General features: G+C 43.9%; 1 protein-coding gene across 1 annotated transcript in view; it reads left to right on the plus strand.

Moving 5' to 3' along the window:
• The window catches only part of kpna3 (karyopherin alpha 3 (importin alpha 4)), an 82,204-nt gene that overhangs the window by 27,201 nt on the left and 36,995 nt on the right, over positions 1-18,008 (plus strand). Inside the window, exons 4-7 of the mRNA XM_067992602.1 lie at positions 436-465; positions 11,016-11,068; positions 12,184-12,279; positions 14,271-14,356. Coding sequence (XP_067848703.1) covers positions 436-465; positions 11,016-11,068; positions 12,184-12,279; positions 14,271-14,356 — 265 coding nt within the window. The remainder of the gene's footprint in view (positions 1-435; positions 466-11,015; positions 11,069-12,183; positions 12,280-14,270; positions 14,357-18,008) is intronic.

Below are 18,008 nucleotides of genomic sequence, written 5' to 3' on the forward strand. Positions count from 1 at the left end.
CTTTTAGAAAAAAAAAGGGTTTTCCCATGATACTTGTTCATCAATTCCACTTCTCTAATTTATGCTGGAGTTGCTGATGGAGTTACTTAGCACAAATATGTTAAGTAAACATTTTAGTGATACAATTCAATTACTGTTACAATAAAGTTCTCTGTCTTAGCTCCTGGAGCTGAAAAATCTTGCTTTAGAAACTTCTGATGTCAAAAAATGATTATTCCACCAAAGTATTCAGGCTAGCTTTCAGGACACTGGAATCATATGAGTAGATGAAGTTCATAAACTGCTAGGATTTGTCTCTGTTAGTTCATTGGCAACGGCAATACTAAATTACACTCTGTCTGCAGCAATGAGATCTAGTACATAGTTTTAAAATACTCAAGAATAATGGTGCTAAAAAAGTTTGCCATCTAATTTTGCTTTTAACTTCTTTTCTAGCAAAATATAACGTTAGATGCTATTCTTCAGGTAAGGAAACTTTTAACTGAAATTTTTGATGGATCCTGGTAATATGTTTTCCAAGTAATTGACCCTTTAAATGTTTGTTACAGTAAAAATGTTTACCTCTTTTTATATTGCACTATGTGAATGTCAGATAAGGCAATACTTACTCATGTTATTTGTCCCATAGTTTTAAAAAAAATAGATTGAGAGCAGTAGAAACTTGGTATGATTACGGCAGGAATCTCATTGAGCAGCTCAGATGGCTTTATAAACAGCGAGAAGAAAGCTTGAGCAGTTGAAAACCTAATATGTGACCCCAGAACAAGATTGCTTGAACCATTCCAATGTTGCTATGTTCTTTTTGTAATGTATGTACTCTGGAGGAGCATTAGCAGTTTGAGTTATGCATTTATTTGGCCTTATCCAGGAGCATTCCTTTAGTACAACAACAAGGTGCAGACGCTGACTGTTAATGCTATTTATTCGGATTGCTATTCACACGAGAAAGAGTTCTCACTTTCGGTTTAATTATAAAGCGATTAACACTACAGTCCATAACTGCCCCACACTCTACGGCTAGTCAGTGTGCTGTTACACAAGAGTGCTCTCCTTCGCACTCCTCTTTAACCAATCAGCTTTACTGAATTTGCAATAATTTATAATAGATTCATTTCAAAACCTGTCACTGAAATCCAGGGGTGTTGAATTCTTGTCGCCTCCTCCTGGCCAGTTCTGACTGACTCCTTTTAATTAGATTCTCATTTCCCTTTCTAATATCTCGTTTTTACTCCTATCTACGATGACTTCAAAACAAAATGTTCATCCCTGCTTGCATGTTTTGTGAGTGGTGTGATGTAGTGGATTACTGCTTGTGAAGCAATGTAATGCAGTAACATGACTGTAAAAAATCACGTTTACTTTTGTAGTGATTTTTATAAATTCCAGATATTCCACTGAGGAAATTTGCTCCTGTTTTAGGAAAAGCTAATTGTTACCTTTCTGGCAGACAGAAAGTGTCTGTTACACTATGTATGAGATTAGACGGTCCAGTTTAATCCAAGTTGGGTCTGGATTGTACAGGTAAATGTGAAGACTGTGTGCAGGCCTTGCAGCTTTATATATGGAGCAATGGACTCCCGACTAGAGGGTCAAAAAATTTTGCATGCCAGCCTGGAGTGTCAATAAACGTCCCTAATCTCATTAGGTGAGTTGGGCCGTGCGGCCTGATCGCTCACTGGACGGCACTGCACAGTAGAGGGATTGAGGTAAGAGAGGAAAAAGCTGATGCAACATTTTCTGTTGCCTATTAATGGAATGACTTTGGTTGGCCTTTATCACAGCTCTGACTGTTGTAACTGAAACTATGATCAGGAAACTTTCCTTAAAGGAGGGGAGAAGTGCTCATGAACAAATAAGTACCATTCTGCAAATATACCTATCCTGCATTCCTCCATTACTTGCATGTCAGATAAACTGAAGTATAAACTGAATGTATTGCCTGTGTTTGGTGTCATATTTTGAGAGATTCCCCATTACTGACTTACGAGATGCAGTGCATGAATTAATTGCAGATGTGTGGTGTTTAAAATCCCACTATCATACCATTGTTATGTCATTGCCCAATTGTTTAGGAATTCAGAAATGTCAAACTCTTTACCCATCTATATTATGCATATAAAAGCTTTGCATCTGGTGTTCATAGATGAAGAAAATGTACGTAGGGCTTGGGAAATTCTTCCACAGACCCATAGGATGCAGAGCATACCAACTGGCTCAAGTTTCCTAGCAACATTTAAATACTTCACTGTCTCGGAAAGAATTTCAGATGTGCTCCATTACTTTTCCAAGTGGATACGTTGGTTCCTTGCCACCCCATTATATACTGCTACAAATCAAATAGCTAACATAAGCACTGGAAAATAATTTAACACTTCTGTAAGCAGTAAACTCATCCTGTCCACCTTCCAATAACGAAAAGAATTTTCACTCTCAAAAGCCTCAGGTTGTCTTCTCCCAACCCATTTACCTGTCCCTTCGATCCAAATATTTTTCAGGCCTCTGTAAACGTGTGACCGCCTCACAGTGATCTCATTGCCCCACCCCCAGTGCCTTATATATGCTTGATCTTTCAAGCCATGATGTACTTTGGCCGCGCTTACTAATTCAGGAGAATGGGGCAAAGAAGCATGGCGCCATATTCTGTTTTCATAGCGTGGTTAATTTCTTTCCCATTCTCAACTAAAGTTGAAATAGATGTGTGAGAGTTATGCTACAAAAAAAATTAGATCTCCATTTCTTTATTTCTGCATTTATATATTTAATTCCCGGGTACACATTGACCAATTTATATGGCCTGAACTGGGAGGCAGGGGTGAAACAACAACAACAACTTGCATTTATATAGCATCTTTAACGTAGTAAAACGTCCTACGGCGCTTCGCAGGAGCGTTATCAAACAAAATTTGACACCGAGTCCCACAAGGAGATATTGGGATAGGTGACCAAAAGCTTGGTCGAAGAGGTAGGTTTTAAGGAGCGTCTTAAAGAATGTAAATAGGAGCAGGTGTAGGCCATATGGCCCCTCGAGCCTGCTCCACTATTCAATCAAATCATGGCTGATCTTCGACCTCATCTCCACTTTCAAGCCCGATCCCCATATCCCTTGATTCCCTTAAAAGTCCAAAAATCTATCGATTACTTGAGCGTCCACAGACCTCTGGGGTAGAGAATTCCAAAGATTCACTACCCTCTGAGTGAAGAAATTTCTCCCCATCTCAGTCCTAAATAGCTGACCCCTTATCCTGAGACTATGTCCCCTAGTTCTAGACACTCTAGCCAATGGAAACAGCCTCTCAGCATCTACCCTGTCAGGCCCTCTCAGAATGTTATGTTTCAGTGAGATCACCTCTCATTCTTCTAAGCTCCAGAGTGTATAGGCCCATTCTACTCAATCTCTCCTCATAGGACAACCCTCTCATCCTAGGAATCGATCTAGTGAACCTTCGTTGCACTGCCTCTAAGACAAGTATATCTGTCCTTGGGTAAGGAGACCAAAACTGTGCACAGTACTCCAGGTGTGGTCTCACCAAAGCCCTGTACAATTGCAGCAAGACTTCCTAACTCTTGTACTCAAACCCCCCCTTGCAATAAAAGCTAATATACCATTTGCCTTCCTAATTGCTTGCTGTACCTGCATGTTAACTTTCTGTGTTTAGTGTACAAGGACACCCAAATTATTTAATAGTTTCTCACCCTTTAAAAAAGATTCTGTTTTTCTATTCTTCCTACCAAAGTGAATAACCTCACATTTCCCCACATTATACTCTATCTGCCACCTTCTTGCCCACTCACTTAACCTGTCTGTACCCTTTTAAAGGAGCGCGAGGCAGAGAGGTTTAGGGAAGGAATTCCAGAGCTTAGGGCCTAGGCAGCTGAAGGCACGGCCGCCAATGGTGGAATGATTAAAATCAGTGATGTGCAGGAGGCAAGAATTGGAGGAGCGTAAATATCTCGGAGGATTGTAGGGCTGGAGGAGATTACAGAGGTTGGAAGGGGTGAGGCCATGGAGGGATTTGAAAACAAGGATGAGAATTTTTAAATCGATGCGTTCCCTGACTGGGAGCCAATGTAGGTCAGCAAGCACAGGGGTGATGGGAGAACGGGACTTGGTGCGAGTTAATATACGGGCAGCAGAGTTTTGGATGGGCTCAAACTTGATGAGGGTGGAAGATGGGAGGCTGGCCAGGAGAGCATTGAAATAGTCAAGACTAGAGGTGACAAAGGCATGGATGAGGGTTTCAGCAACAGATGAGCTGAGGCGGGGTGGAGACGGGCGATGTTATGGAGGTGGAAGTAGGCAATCTTGGTGATGGAGTGAATATGTGGTCGGAAGCTCATCTCGATTAAATAGGACGCCAAGTTTGCGAACGGTCTGGTTTATCCTCAGACAGTGGCCAGGGAGAGGGATGTAGTCGGTGGCTAGGGAACAGAGTTTGCGGCGGGGACTAAAGACAATGGCTCTGGTCTTCCTAATATTGGAGGAAATTTTTACTCATCCAGTACTGGATGCCGGACAAGCAGTGTGACAAACGGGCGACAGTGGAGGGGTCAAGAGAGGTGGTGGTGAGGTAGAGCTGGGTGTCATCTGTGTACATGTGGAATGTGACGTGTTTTTGGATCATGTTGCCAAGGGGCAGCATGTAGATGAGAAATAAGAGGGGGCCAAGGATAGATCCTTGCTGAATTCCAGAGATAACAGTGCAGGAGCGGGAAGAGATGCCATTGCAGTTGATTCTCTGGCTATGTCTGGATAGATAAGAATGGAACGAGCGCAGTCCCACCCAGCTGGACAACAAAGGAGAGGCGTTGGAGGAGGATGACGTGGTCAACCGTGTCAAAGGCTGCAGACAGATCGAGAAGGATGAGGAGGGGGTGGAAATACTGTCCAACAGCATTCTGTTTTTTTGTTTGTACTTTTGTGGTTTGTTCAGAAGAGAACAGGAAAGACTATGCTAACTGTTTCTTCTCCAGGATACAGCTTTCAATTACCTTCCTGAGCAGGTCAGCAAAATTACACAGTATCCAAGAGTTGCAACCCATTGGATCTACTTACTACTGAACTCATTGTCCATAAATGTTCATGGTTTACTCATTGTCTAAATGAGATCTCAATTAGAAGCAAATTGATGATATCAGTTCAGTGCACGTAACACATATGGGGCATTACACTCCACATCCCAAAAACCCTGAGTAGTCCCATGGGATAGTTATATAATATAGAATTTGTATGCTGTTTAGGACCCATGTTCTACTGTAGTTCAAAGCACCTTGGTTAGCCATGAATAATTTGAACTTAACTTTCAAACACACTTGAACCTTTTCTAAATTGCACAAGTTAGCTATAAATGATTAGTATTTTTGTGCAGTGGACCTACCCTAATTATTCCCTTTTGATTTACTTCTGAGGCATTGCTGCAGCATTTTGTATTATTTCTCAATAGTGTATTTGCTTCCTTGATTTTCCTTAGTTCTCTATTGTTAATGAGCCTGATTTTTTTTATTCGTTCATGGAATGTGGGCGTCGCTGGCGAGGCTGGCATTTATTGCCCCTCCCTAATTGCCCTTGAGAAGGTTATGGTGAGCCTCCTTCTTGAACCGCTGCAGTCCGTGTGGTGAAGGTTCTCCCACAGCGCTGTTAGGAAGGGAGTTCCAGGATTTTGACCCAGCGACGACGAAGGAACGGCGATATATTTCTAAGTCGGGATGGTGTGATTCCATCACACTCCTGACTTGTGCCTTGTAGATGGTGGAAAGGCTTTGGGGAGTCAGGGCGTGAGTCACTTACCGCAGAATACCCAGCCTCTGACCTGCTCTTGTAGCCACAGTATTTATATGGCTGGTCCAGTTAAGTTTCTGGTCAATGGTGACCCCCAGGATGTTGATGGTGGGGGATTCGGTGATGGTAATGCCATTGAATGTCAAGGGGAGGTGGTTAGACTCTCTCTTGTTGGAGATGGGCATTGCCTGGCACTTGTCTGGCGCGAATGTTACTTGCCACTTATGAGCCCAAGCCTGGATGTTGTCCAGTTCTTGCTGCATGCGGGCTCGGACTACTTCACTATTTGAGGGGTTGCGAATGGAACTGAACACTGTGCAATCATCAGCGAACATCCCCATTTCTGACCTTATGATGCAGGGAAGGTCATTGATGAAGCAGCTGAAGATGGTTGGGCCTAGGACACTGTCCTGAGGAACTCCTGCAGCAATGCCCTGGGGCTGAGGTGATTAGCCTCCAACAACCACTACCATCTTCCTTTGTGCTAGGTATGACTCCAGCCACTGGACAGTTTTCCCCCTGATTCCCATTGACTTCAATTATACAAGGGCTCCTTGGTGCCACACTCAATCAAATGCTGCCTTGATGTCAAGGGCAGTCACTCTCACCTCACCTCTGGAACACAGCCCTTTTCATAGAATCATAGAATCATAGAAGTTACAACATGGAAACAGGCCCTTCGGCCCAACATGTCCATGTCGCCCAGTTTATACCACTAAGCTAGTCCCAATTGCCTGCACTTGGCCCATATCCCTCGATACCCATCTTCCCCATGTAACTGTCCAAATGCTTTTTAAAAGACAAAATTGTACCCGCCTCTACTACTGCCTCTGGCAGCTCGTTCCAGACACTCACCACCCTTTGAGTGAAAAAATTGCCCCTCTGAATCCTTTTGTATCTCTCCCCTCTCACCTTAAATCTGTGCCCCCTCGTTATAGACTCCCCTACCTTTGGGAAAAGATTTTGACTATCGACCTTATCTATGCCCCTCATTATTTTATAGACTTCTATAAGATCACCCCTTAACCTCCTACTCTCCAGGGAATAAAGTCCCAGTCTGTCTAACCTCTCCCTGTAAGTCAAACCATCAAGTCCCGGTAGCATCCTAGTAAATCTTTTCTGCACTCTTTCTAGTTTAATAATATCCTTTCTATAATAGGGTGACCAGAACTGTACACAGTACTCCAAGTGTGGCCTCACCAATGCCCTGTACAACTTCAACAAGACATCCCAACTCCTGCATTCAATGTTCTGACCAATGAAACCAAGCATGCTGAATGCCTTCTTCACCACCCTATCCACCTGTGACTCCACTTTCAAGGAGCTATGAATCTGTACTCCTAGATCTCTTTGTTCTATAACTCTCCCCAACGCCCTACCATTAACGGAGTAGGTCCTGGCCCGATTCGATCTACCAAAATGCATCACCTCACATTTATCTAAATTAAACTCCATCTGCCATTCATCGGCCCACTGGCCCAATTTATCAAGATCCCGTTGCAATCCTAGATAACCTTCTTCACTGTCCACAATGCCACCAATCTTGGTGTCATCTGCAAACTTACTAACCATGCCTCCTAAATTCTCATCCAAATCATTAATATAAATAACAAATAACAGCGGACCCAGCACCGATCCCTGAGGCACACCGCTGGACACAGGCATCCAGTTTGAAAAACAACCCTCGACAACCACCCTCTGTCTTCTGTCGTCAAGCCAATTTTGTATCCAATTGGCTACCTCACCTTGGATCCCATGAGATTTAACCTTATGTAACAACCTACCATGCGGTACCTTGTCAAATGCTTTGCTGAAGTCCATGTAGACCACGTCTACTGCACAGCCCTCATCTATCTTCTTGGTTACCCCTTCAAAAAACTCAATCAAATTCGTGAGACATGATTTTCCTCTCACAAAACCATGCTGACTGTTCCTAATTAGTCCCTGCCTCTCCAAATGCCTGTAGATTCTGTCCCTCAGAATACCCTCTAACAACTTACCCACTACAGATGTCAGGCTCACTGGTCTGTAGTTCCCAGGCTTTTCCCTGCCGCCCTTCTTAAACAAAGGCACAACATTTGCTACCCTCCAATCTTCAGGCACCTCACCTGTAGCGGTGGATGATTCAAATATCTCTGCTAGGGGACCCGCAATTTCCTCCCTAACCTCCCATAACGTCCTGGGATACATTTCATCAGGTCCCGGAGATTTATCTACCTTGATGCGCGTTAAGACTTCCAGCACCTCCCTCTCTGTAATATGTACACTCCTCAAGACATCACTATTTATTTCCCCAAGTTCCCTAACATCCATGCCTTTCTCAACCGTAAATACCGATGTGAAATATTCATTCAGGATCTCACCCATCTCTTGTGGTTCCGCACATAGATGACCTTGTTGATCCTTAAGAGGCCCTACTCTCTCCCTAGTTACCCTTTTGTCCATGTTTGGACCAAGGCTGTAATGGGGTCTGGAGCCGGATGGTCCTGGAGGAACCCAAACTGAGCATCGGTGAGCAGGTTATTGGTGAGTAAGTGCCGCTTGATAGCACTGTCAACGACACCTTCCATCACTTTGCTGATGATTGAGAGTGGACTGATGGGGCGGTAATTGGCCGGATTGGATTTGTCCTGCTTTTTGTGGACAGGACATACCTGGGCAATTTTCCACATTGTCGGGTAGATGCCAGTGTTGTAGCTGTACTGGAACAGTTTGGCCAGAGGCGTGGCTAGTTCTGGAGCACAAGTCTTCAACACTACAGCCGGGATGTTGTCGGGGCCCATAGCCTTTGCTGTATCCAGTGCACTTGGCCGTTTCTTGATATCACGTGGAGTAAATTGAATTGGCTGAAGACTGGCTTCTGTGATGGTGGGGATATCGGGTGGAGGCCCAGATGGATCATCCACTCGGCACTTCTGGCTGAAGATGGTTGCAAACACTTCGGCCTTGTCTTTGCACTCACGTACTGGACTCCACCATCATTGGGGATGTTTACAGAGCCCCCCTCCTCCTGTTAGTTGTTTCATTGTCCACCACCATTCACGACTGGATGTGGCAGGACTGCAGAGCTTTGATCTGATCCGTTGGTTGTGGAATCGCTTGGCTCTGTCTATAGCATGTTGCTTCCGCTGTTTAGCATGCATGTAGTCCTGAGTTCTGGCTTCACCAGGTTGGCACCTCATTTTTCAGTACGCCTGGTGCTGCTCCTGGCATGCTCTTCTACACTCCTCATTGAACCAGGGTTGATCCCCTGGCTTGTTGGTAATGGTAGAGTGAGGAATATGCTGGGCCATGAGGTTACAGATTGTGCTGGAATACAATTCTGCTGCTGCTGACGGCCCACAGCGCCTCATGGATGCCCAGTTTTGAGCTGCTAGATCTGTTCTGAATCTATCCCATTTAGCACGGTGGTAGTGCCACACAACACGTTGGATGGTGTCCTCATTGCGAAGACGGGACTTCGTCTCCACGAGGACTGTGCGGTGGTCACTCCTACCAATACTGTCGTGGACAGTTACATCTGCGACAGGTAGATTGGTGAAGACGAGGTCAAGTAAGTTTTTCCCTCGTGTTGGTTCGCTCACCACCTGCCACAGGCCCAGTCTGGTAGCTATGTCCTTCAGGACTCGGCCAGCTCGGTCAGTAGTGGTGCTACCGAGCCACTCTTGGTGATGGACATTGAAGTCCCCCACCCAAAGTACATTCTGTGCACTTGCTACCCTCACTGCTTCCTCCAAGTGGTGCTCAACATGGAGGAGGACTGATTCATCAGCTGAGGGAGGGCGGTAGGTGGTAATCAGCAGGAGGTTTCCTTCCCCATGTTTGACCTGATGCCATGAAATTTCATGGGGTCCAGAGTCAATGTTGAGGACTCCTAGAGCCGCTCCCTCCTGACTGTATATCACTGTACCGCCATCTCTGGTGGGTCTGTCCTGCCGGTGGGACAGGACATACCCAGGGATAATGATGGAAGAGTCTGGGACGTTGGCTGAAAAGTATGATTCTGTGAGTGTGGCTATGTCAGGCTGTTGCTTGACTAGTCTGTGGGACAGCTCTCCCAATTTTGGCACAAGTCCCCAGATGTTAGTGAGGAGGACTTTGAGGGTCAACTGGGCTTGGTTTGCCTTTGTCGTGTCCGGTGCCTCGTGGTCCAATGCCGGGTGGTCCGTCTGGTTTTATTCTTATGACTTTTTTTTAAGTGAGATTTTACAACTGAGTGGCTTGCTAGGCCATTTCAGAGGGCAATTAAGAATCAACCACATTGCTGTGGGTCTGGAGTCACATATCGGCCAGACTGGGTAAGGACGGCGGGTTTCCTTCCCTAAAGGGCATTAGTGAACCAGATGGGTTTTTACGACAATCCGGTAGTTTCATGGCCACCGTTACTGTTACTAGTATTTTAATTCCAGATTTTATTTAATTAATTGAATTTTAATTAATTGAATTTAAATTCGCCAGCTGCCGTGGCGGGATTTGAACTCATGACTCCGGATTATTTGTCCAGGCCTCTGGATTACTAGTCCAGTAACATAACCACTATGCTACCGTACCCGATTAGTGCCATTTCCCACATGATATATTTTTGCTATCACTTTGGTTATCAACCCCACAAAAAAGCAGGTTTTACTACGTGAAGGAGTTTATAGTGCATCAACAAGCTTTACCACATAAGAAAGAATGACTTGCATTTATATCGTGCCTTTCACGGCCTCAGGAAGTCCTACAGTGCTTTACAGCTAATGAAGTGCTTTTGAAGTATAGTCATTGTTGTAATGTAGGAAACGCGGCAGCCAATTTGCACGCAGCAAGGTTCCACAAACATCAATGTGATAATGACCAGATAATCTGTTTTAGAGGTGTTGGTTGAGGGATAAATATTGGCCAGGACGGAGAACTCCCCTGCTCCTCTTCGGAATAGTGCCTTGGGATCTTTTACGTCCACTTGAGAGAACAGGCAGGACCTCAGTTTAACATCTCATCCGAAGGACGGCACCTCTGACATTGCAGCACTCCCCCAGTACTGCACGGGAATGTCAGCCTCGTTTATGTGCTTAAGTCTCTAGCGTGGGACTTAAACTCACAATCTTCTGACTCAGTCATTTGAAGGAGTTTATAGTGCTTCAATGCTAACTGTTTAAATACACAGAAAACCAGAGTTTATAACATTTTATTTTTTGACCACTGTGGAAATTAAACAAGTCTGCAATTTTTTTTCTCACTTTTTGCTCTTTAATTGCAGAATGCAACTAATGAAAATCCGGTCATTCAACTCAGTGCTGTGCAGGCTGCAAGGTGAGGTGTTTTGTTGGCTTTGTTATTAACTGGTGAATATGCTGGGGCTATATGATTGCACTGAAATGGTACTTGTGTTCACTCAATACTGTTTTACACTGGTACTTAATTACTTTGGTACCTTAATAATATCTTGAATGGATAAGTATTTTACAGTCAGCTGTGAGCATAAAAATAGAAAACTATGTAGATGAGCTTTTAATTGCAAATGGGCAAAACCTGGGTTTCAGCATCTGAAATGAGCTTTTAAGACTAATTACCGGTACAGTTAATTGATCTGCAGTCCCAATATTTCTATAAATCTAAATGCATTGTAAACACTAATTTAGCACTCATTTTAATGTTAAGTTTAATGGCAAACATAGCCTGCGACTCAATGCTTTTCACATAGCAGTTTTGCAAGTACAGGGCGAAACTAGTTGCTACTAGCATATGTATTTTTAGGTTTACAACAAAAATAGCTTGCATTTATATAGTGCCTTTAATGTAGAAAAACAGCCCAAAGCGCTTCACAGAGGCGTAATCAGACAAAAATGGATGCCGGACAAAGAAAGAGCTATTAGGGGGCGTGACCAAAAGCCCAGTCAAAGAGGTGGGTTTTAAGGAGGGCCTTAAAGAAGGAGAGGGAGGTGGAAAGGTTTAAGGATAGAATTCTAGAGCATAGGACCCAGATGGCTAATGGCATGTTGCCATTAGTGAAGTGAAGGAAGTGGGGGATGCACAAGAGGCTAGAGTTGGAGGGATGCAGAGCCCTTGGAGGGTTGTGGAAGGTTACAGAGATGGGGAGGGTGAGACCATAAAGGGATTTAAACACAAGGATGAGAATTTTAAATTGGAAGCATTGAGGGACCGGGAACCAATGTAGGCTAGTGAGCAATGGGGGTGATGGGTGAGTGGGACTTGGTGCGGGATCAAGATATGGGCAACAGAGTTTTGGATGAGTAAAGTTTATGGTGGGTGGAGGATTGGAGGCCGGCTAGGAGAGCATTGGAATAGTCGAGTTTGCAGGTAGCAAAGGCATGGAAAGGGTTTCAGTAGATCAGTAGATATTGTTAAGGCGAATGGAAAATTTCACTTGAATCTTTCTAACTTTGTCATTCCTCAAAATCTTGCAGGAAGTTGCTGTCAAGTGATAGAAATCCTCCAATTGATGAATTAATAAACTCTGGAATCTTACCAGTCCTGGTTCGATGCCTAGAGAGAGATGACAAGTAAGTGTCGTGATATCAGTGCCTTTAATGTTTACTTCTCAGTAACATATGAGTTGTGAAAGATGTTGTTGAAAGCAAAGTATTCCGTCAGATTTTCCTTTATCCACTGGCCTTTATGCTTTGCCTAATGAGAATATGATTTTAAATGCTGTACTACAATTAGACTAATTTCTATTCCTACATGCATTAAACTTTGCCCCCGAGGTATACTGAACACAATTATATTTTGAGATGTTACATTATTTTTGTTTCAATCTGAAGCAAGATTGGACTAGTAATGCAAGTTGATGTCGTTTGCTTACAAAATTTAGCTTAGTTCTGATCTAGATTTTGATTTAACTCTACTTTGCATTTTAAGTATTTAAGTTAACCAAACGTTTTCCTTAGCCGCTTGAGGTATCTACTGCCTCTTCACATCTCATTCGCTTTCTCTCTCAATCCAAAATGATGCCAAGTTCACTGGCCAAGCAAATTGGCGGGATGATTAATTTCCAAGCCATTGTCACCATTGACTTGGCTGCAAGAGGCAGCAGGGGAGCAGAGGATTGAGGTGCCCACTAAAAATCCTCTCTGTTGAAGGTCCTCCTTTAGACAAAGGTGCAGGCTGAGGTTAGGAACCCATCACAGGGCTGACCACTTACCTTTATAATATATGGTAAACCATCATTGCAATTCAGCTGACCTGTGTTTTTGAATGAATGGTGTGCTGTAAGGAATGTTCCACACTTCAGTGGACCATCTGATTTGTCTCTCCAGCACTGTTGGTCCAGAATGTTTTGGAATATTCTGTGATGATATTTGTCCTGGTTTACGTCGGAAAAACTTACATTGTAAGCTTTGAGATTGAGCTGTTGTCTGTGTAACTCTGTACACTGTAAATGCTGACTAAACTTGGTGTTGGAATTCACACTGTATTTTTGTGCACATTGTGGGTGCCTTCGATCTCAGGATAATTCCTGTGCTATGCCTTTGATTTCATAATCAAAGCCAGTGTGCCAGTTACTGAAAAGAGCGTGTGCTTGATCAAGCCCATGAGCTTTCTTGAATGGTGGCATTGAATATTGGAAAGTCAATATCATGCAGCCAGAATGATGAGATACAGATTAATTTCCTCAGTCCATTGAGGTCTTGACCTCAGCCATATTGCTGTGTGAAGACAATGGAGTAGAAGGCATGTGCCTTCAGAGGGCGAGCGTCCCTTGCCTACAGTCACTTGCCTCCTAGCAGATGCCCGAGTGAAGCTGGCAGAAGCAAAAACAGCCTCCAGATCAGTTTGTGCGTGCGTCTGTCTGTCTGTCGTGGATCAACTCATTTGGTGCTGCCATCCCCCTCCCGCCATCACCAGTGAATATTAAATGTAAAAGAAGTCAGATAGAAACGTGGTGTGGTAGCATGGCCATTTTGAGCATTGACTCTTTCTGCTACTGAGTCATGATTTGAAGATTTGATCTCTCCACTCTAGTCAATTCCCAGGCTGTGTTGGAAGGAATTGAGCAAGGACTGCAGCATCTCCTTGAAGATCGGGGGAGGTTGAGGGGGGGTGGTGGTGGCACAGGAATTGAATTGGGAGTGCTGTTGTTGGGCTGTTATCATAGGCCTCCCTGTAACCAACCAAATAGGACCATTGGTAGAATCCTAGGAGAGAGCTGTCTGTCTTGATTGACAGACAAATGGCCAGAAATTGCAAAAGAACCAGGATTTGTGTGCCCTTCATTTGAGAGTACAGTAAATACCTTCAACAAAAAAACAAATCACATGCAGGATGTTGGCCTGGTAACACTGTGTTGCATGCGTGTAAAAGACACACAAAGCCTTGAGAGTACCGGGCAGTAAGTAACAAATAAGTACAAGTAGGAATGTTATTTCTCACTGCAGTTCTCACATTTTAATGCAGTAAAAACATCACTAAAGCCCATATAGTTAAGTTCTTCAGAGTTTAGAAGTGTTATGAGTTGTTGCAGTAGAGTAACCTGTGTTTATTGATGTTGCAGTCCATCCCTTCAGTTTGAAGCTGCTTGGGCATTGACTAATATAGCATCTGGGACTTCTGCACAAACTCAAGCGGTGGTTGAAGCAAGTAAGTGACAGAACTAATCTATTGGAAATATTAATGTAATTGTATTTTATAAATTGTATTTTGTGTTGAGTATGTACGTTGCGACACTCATTTCTAACTGATTTACATAAAACGATGTGCAAATGAAATAAAGATGATATCATCCATTACTAAATGTCAACTATTTTTTTAAACACTGGCAGCACTTGACAAAACCTAGAACAGCTTGTTTCCTATAAAACAATTTCTAGAAGGACTGTCAATGCAGGAATACTTTGCCAGTTTTATAATGTATAAAAGCACTATGCTTGCAGAGAGTACTGTTCTCAGACTTGAATTCAGTACAAGTCTGTTTGACGTGTTTAGGTTTTCAATTGGTAATAAATATAGATCGGTATTTTAATACAAATGTAAATTTCAGTTCTGTACCATCGTATGACCATCCGTGCCAAATGTTTCAACATAACTTTCTGCTTCTTTTGTGAAGGAGGGATTATACAAACGAGTGTTACGGAATAGTTTCATTTAATTTTAGAATGTTTCAGTAGTTCTGATACAGGCCTCTACAATTTGGCTTCCATCCTGCCCGCAGCATGGAGACAGCCTTAGTCAAAGTCACTGACATCTTCTGTAGCTGTGACCATGGTGCGCTATTTCCCCTTGTCCTCCTCGATCTCTCAGCAGTATTCGACATGGCGAATCCTTCTGTCCTCCTCCACTGTCTATGATCCCTAGTCCACCTTTAGTGGTCCACCCTTGACTGATTCTACTCCTCTTTGTTCTGTTGGAGCCAGCAAAGGTTTCTCCCTATTCCCTCAATCGGTAACCTCCAGCTACCATCTTTGTCCCCCTCCCTTTCCTTGTTTATGTGCCACACCTTGCAAACGCCGTCCACAGACTTGGGTCATTTTCCAACTGTATGCAGTTGACACCCAACTGTACTTGCTACCATGTCCTCACTTCCACAACCACCTCCATGTTGTCAGCCTGCCCATCTGACATCAAGTCATGGATGAGCCAGTACATCCTTCAGTTGGATATTAGGAAGAACAAAACTAGCTGCAGCCAAAAACTCTTCGACCTTGCTCTCGACTCTCTGATCATTCAGGGTACACTAGCCATTGTGCAACCTTGGTGTCCTGTTTGATCCTGAGCTGAGCTTCAAACCCACATCCAATCCAGCACTTTCATCTCCCCAACATTGCCCCCCATCACACTGCTTCTGCCCTGAAAACTTCATCCATGCTTTCATTGCCTCCGGGCTTGATTTCTGGAACGCCGCCTTCTTGAGCCTCCTGAACGTCTCCCGATACAAACTCCAATTTGTCCAACCGTGAACATCCTGTCCTACAGTAGGTCTTGCTCATCCATCATCCCAGCCTTACTGACCTCCATTGGCTCCTGTATCCCAGTGCACTGTAACTCAGAATCCTTGTGGTTGTTTACAAATCCTTTCATGGCCTTGTTCCAGCCCACGCTGTGTAATCCTCTGATTTTAGTGATCTCCTTGTATTTCTCACCTGGTGGCAGAACTTTCAGTGGTCTTGGCCTACTCTCAGGAATTTCTCCTTAAATCGCTTTGCCTTTTAAAACTTTTTTGAAAGTACTGTTGGCCAGCTCCCCTAAATCCTTTACCACTCACTCCTTCTCCCTCTCTCCTAAATCTTCTACTACTCGTTCTATCTCTCTCTCTGAAGCCTCTGGAGGGATTTTATTAGGTAATAAAGGTGCTATACAAATGGAAGTTGATTGGTGATTGTGTAAGGTCTTTCCATCAATAGAATTAAATCTTTTAAGTACACATATTGGTATTTATATTTTCAGTAATAATTTCGAATGCATTTGAAAGTTCTTTTGCAGTAGTTAAAATATCTTCAATAGAACAACTTGCCTTTATATAGTACCTTTAACTTAGAAAAAGCCTCGCCCCTTTACAGAGAATATGGGAACAGATGCTATACCATTTACGGGAGACATCAGGAGGAGTGACTGCAAGTTTATCGGAAAAGAAAGGATTTTACAGGTGGAGAGAGATGTGGAGAGACTTTTGGAGGGAGTTCCAGAAAGTAATACAAAGGCAACTGAAAGCTCTTCCACCAATGGTGGGGCGAAGAGATGGAGGTGGAGGTGCAAAAAAGGCTGCAGCCAGAGGACTGAAGGGTGTGGGAAGGGATAAGGGTGGAGGAAGTTTCACAGATAGGGAGGGGCGAGGCCATGGACATTTTGGGAAGAGAACAAGGACAGGGAAGCAATGTAGGTCAGCAAAAATGGGGGAGATGGGAAAGTGGAACAGAATACAGGTGACTTCGACAAGTTGGTGGTTATGGAGGCTGGAAGATGGGAGGCCAGCAAGGAGAACATTGGAGAAATTGAGTCTAAAGTAGAAGAAACCTGGGTTTCAGTGGTGAAGATGGTCAGTATTGCAGAGGTAGAAATCATAGAATCATAGAAAGTTGCGGCTTAGAAGGAGGCCATTCGGCCCGTCATGTTCGTGCCGGTCGAAAGAGAGCTACCCAGCTTAATCCCACTTTCCAGCACTTGGGCCATTGCCCTGTAGGTTACGACACTTCAAGTGCACATCCAAGTATGTTTTAAATGAGTTGAGGGTTTCTGCCTCTACCACCCTTTCAAGCAGTGAGTTCCAGACCCCACCACCCTCTGGGTGACAGCATTTCTCCTCAGCTCCCCTCTATTCCTTCTACCAATTACTTTAAATCTATGCCACCTGGTCACTGATCCCTCTGCTATGGGAAATAGGTCCTCCCTATCCATTTCATCTAGTCCCGTCAAACAACCCCAGCCTATCCAATCTTTTCTCATAGCTAAAATTCTCCAGCCCTGGCAACATACTCGTAAATCTCCTCTGTACCCTCTCCAGTGCAATCACATCTTTCCTGTATTGTGACCACTGTATGCAGTTCTCAAGCTGTTTTATACAGTTCTACCATATCCTCCCTGCTCTCATATTCTGTGCCTCAGCTAATGAAGGAGAGTATCCCGTATGCCTTTTATCCACTATATCTACCTGTCCTGCTGCCTTCAGGGATCTGTGGACATGCACTCCAAGGTCCCTTTGTCCCTCTACACTTCTCAGTATCCTCCCAGTTATTGTGTACTCCCTTGTCTTGGTGCCCTCCCCAAATGCATTACCTCACACTTCTCTGGATTTAATTCCATTTGCCACTTTTCTGCCCACCTGACCAGTCCATTGATATCTTCCTGCAGTCTACAGCTTTCCTCCTCACTATCAACCACATGGCCAATTTTTGTATCATCTACAAACTTCTTGATCAAGCCCCCCACATTCAATTTCTAATAATATTTACCACAGAAAGCAAGGTACTGAGCCTTGCGGAACCCCGCTGGAAACAGCCTTCCCGTCGCAAAAACACCCGTCAACCATTACCCTTTGCTTCCTGCACTGAGCCAATTTTGGATCCAACTAGCCACTTTCCCATGGATCCCATTGGCTTTTACATTTTTAACCAGTCTGCCATGTGGGACCTTGTCAAAAGCCTTTCTAAAATCCATGCACACCACATCAGATGCGTTACCCTCCTTGTTACCGCCTCAAAAAATTCAATCAAGTTAGTCAGACATAACCTTCCCTTAACAAATCAATGCTGACTGTCCTTGATTAACCCGTGCCTTTCTAAATGATGATTTATGCTGT

Source organism: Heptranchias perlo, chromosome 11, assembly GCF_035084215.1.
Source record: "Heptranchias perlo isolate sHepPer1 chromosome 11, sHepPer1.hap1, whole genome shotgun sequence".
Classification (NCBI taxonomy): domain Eukaryota; kingdom Metazoa; phylum Chordata; class Chondrichthyes; order Hexanchiformes; family Hexanchidae; genus Heptranchias; species Heptranchias perlo.